The 2,562-nt window shown below is 72.4% G+C and overlaps 1 protein-coding gene across 1 annotated transcript; it reads left to right on the forward strand.

Annotated features, from left to right (window-relative positions):
• Positions 1-322: 322 nt before the first annotated feature.
• Positions 323-2,330, forward strand: TMUB1 (transmembrane and ubiquitin like domain containing 1). The gene is made up of 2 exons (XM_050970939.1): positions 323-836; positions 1,351-2,330. The coding sequence occupies exons 1-2, from the start codon at positions 451-453 to the stop codon at positions 1,703-1,705; spliced, it is 741 nt and encodes a 246-aa protein (XP_050826896.1). The 5' UTR covers positions 323-450; the 3' UTR covers positions 1,706-2,330.
• Positions 2,331-2,562: the final 232 nt, after the last annotated feature.

Below are 2,562 nucleotides of genomic sequence, written 5' to 3' on the forward strand. Positions count from 1 at the left end.
TACACTGGGAGCAAATGAAACCATACTGGTAGCAACTGGGATTGTATTTGGAGCAGCTGGGCCCATGCTGGGGGAAACTGACCCCACTGGGACTGTCTGGGAACATACTGCAGGTTACTGGAATAATGCCGGGAGTGTCTAGGAGGGGCTGGGATCACGCTGGGAGTGCGGGTGCACCGGGAGTGACCGGGACTGTGCTGGCCGCGCCTCCGCCGGGACAGGACTACAACTCCCGGCGTGCTCCGCGCTGGGACCAGGCCCCATTATGGCGCCTAAAGCCAGGACTACATGTCCCATGGCCCCCCACGGCCCGGCCGGAAGCGGCGCGATGGCGGCCCGAGCCCGGCCCGGTGCGGCCGTGGCCCCGGCCCCGGTTCCCCGCGGCCCTGCGGGCTGAGGCCGCACCCGCCCGCTTCCCTTTCCCGGTGCGCTCCCGGTCCTCCCACCGCCATGGCGCTAATCGAGGGCGTCGGCGACGAGGTGACGGTGCTGTTCGCGCTGCTGCTGGCGGCCGCAGTGCTGGGGCTCGCCTGGGCTTCCACGCGCGCCCCCGAGCCCGCGGCGCCGCCAGCTGAGGCGGCCCCGAGCACGGCCCCCGCCGAGCGCAAGCCCTCGACCCCCAACCCGGCCCCGGCCCCGGCCCCGACCTCGGCCCCGGCCCCGGCCGAGGGAGCGGCGGCCTCCGATGAGGCGGAGGGGCTGCGGCACCGGAACCCTCCCGCGGCCACCGCCGAGGGCTCCGCCGAGCCCACGCTGGTGTTGCGGCTCAAGTTCCTGAACGACACGGAGCGCCTGGCGCGGGTGCGCCCCGAGGACACCGTCGGTGCGCTCAAGAGGTGAGGGCTTGCGGGCAGGGGCGGCCTGTCCCGGCTCGGGGGTCCCGGGCCCCTCCCGCAGCACCTGGCAGGGGACAGCGCTGTCCCGGGGCAAACGGCCCGTGCCCGGATAGCTGTGCCTGTCCCTGGCGGGGCCGTGGGACAGCCCAGGCTGGCAGGGGATACCTGGGGTGGCTGACGGGCACACGCACGCTCGGGTGTGTGGGCAGGGCAGGGAGGGAGGGTCACGGTGGGTACGCTGGCAGAGGGGACTGTCCCGGCAGGTGACAGCTGGGGCAGGCACAGGTGTGTGGGGTCAGGGGTGCACGGCAGGGCGGGGGGTCAGGGTGGGCACACCCATAGGATGTGGATGAAGAAACTGAGCTGGCAGGTGACACTAGGGGTGACTGATGGGGACACACAGGCTCAGCTGTGCGGGTGGGGTGAGAGCTCGGGGTGGGCACAGTGGGCACAGGAGGTGGGTCAGAGGGGCCTGTCCCATCAGCAGGGTGACCTGTGTCCCTGTCTCCCGCAGGACCTACTTCCCGGGGCAGGAGCAGCAGGTGCGCTTGATCTACCAGGGACAGCTGCTGCGTGACGATGCCCAGAGCCTGGCGGGGCTGCACCTGGGCCACCTGAGTGTCCTGCACTGCCACCTGTCCCCGCCGAGCGCAGCCCCCACGGCTCCCGGCAGCCCCGGCCCCCGCAGCCCCGCGCCCGCCGCGCTGGGCGTGGGCAGCCTGGCGCTGCCGCTCTTCGTGCTGCTGCTGGCTCTGCTCTGGTACCTGCAGCTGCAGCACCGACACGTCTTCACCGCCACCGCCACCACCTGCCTGGCCGGCCTCACCCTGCTCGTCACCTTCGTGGCCTTCGCCATGTACCGCAGATAGCGCGGCCGCACCCGCACCGGGGACACGCGGGACCCGGAGCCGCACCGGGACCCTCAGAGCTGCCCAGCCTGCCTGGGACGTGGAGGGCTCTGCATTCAGCCCACTCAGCATATCGGGGGCACGTGGGGCCTGCCCAGCACCTGAAAGGGGGGCTGGGCCCCGGACTGTGTCCCCCACGGGCCCAGGTGCCCACCCACGCTCTGTCTGCACACAGGGGCTGTGGCGGGAGAGGGGGCTCAGCTACCTCGGGGGGGTCCCGGTGCCCCCTGTCCCTGCATGGAGCGTTCCCCCAGCCACTCCGCGTGCAGAAACTCCTCGGGTGCGGTCCTGCCTGAGCCAGTGTCCGTGCCCGCGGAGCTTCTCGTGGGAATACGGCCTGGCCCCTCCCGGGAGCTGCTCCGGGGGGTCCCGGTGCCTGGGGAGGGACATGAGCCCTGGGGTGCTGAGGGTCCTGGTGCCGGCGGGATGCGCTCCTGAGGTCCCTGTGCCGGGGGAGGATTTGTGCCCCCAAGCGGTTCCGGTGCCGGGGGTGGCTGCACTCCCCACTCTGCCGGGGTTCCAATGCTGTGTTGGGGGTCCCACCCCCCACCGCCGTTCCGATTAAAGCGGAAAGACTGTGACCGGCCGTGGCGTCCCGGCTGTACTGCGCCGCAGGTCGGGGGAGGTGACGGCACCCGGTGTGACCGGGAACCGGGCTGGGGGCGGAGCTCCGGGAGGGGCGGGGCCCGGCTCCTCCCGCCACGCGCTCCGCAGGGCCTTAGCGCGCCTGCGCTGGAGGCACCGCCCCTCTCTCAGCGGCGCTCTCCCTCCTTGGCGGAGGCGCGGCGCTGATTTGCATGGACCGCGCGCCGGCCCCG

Source organism: Serinus canaria, chromosome 2, assembly GCF_022539315.1.
Source record: "Serinus canaria isolate serCan28SL12 chromosome 2, serCan2020, whole genome shotgun sequence".
Taxonomy (NCBI): Eukaryota; Metazoa; Chordata; class Aves; order Passeriformes; family Fringillidae; genus Serinus; species Serinus canaria.

Bases quoted from the DNA above. Each gene is read 5' to 3' on its own strand.
- TMUB1 (XM_050970939.1), top strand. From the start codon at position 451: ATGGCGCTAATCGAGGGCGTCGGCGACGAGGTGACGGTGCTGTTCGCG. The intron at 837-1,350 runs GTGAGGGCTTGC...TGTCTCCCGCAG, and splicing joins ACCGTCGGTGCGCTCAAGAG to GACCTACTTCCCGGGGCAGG.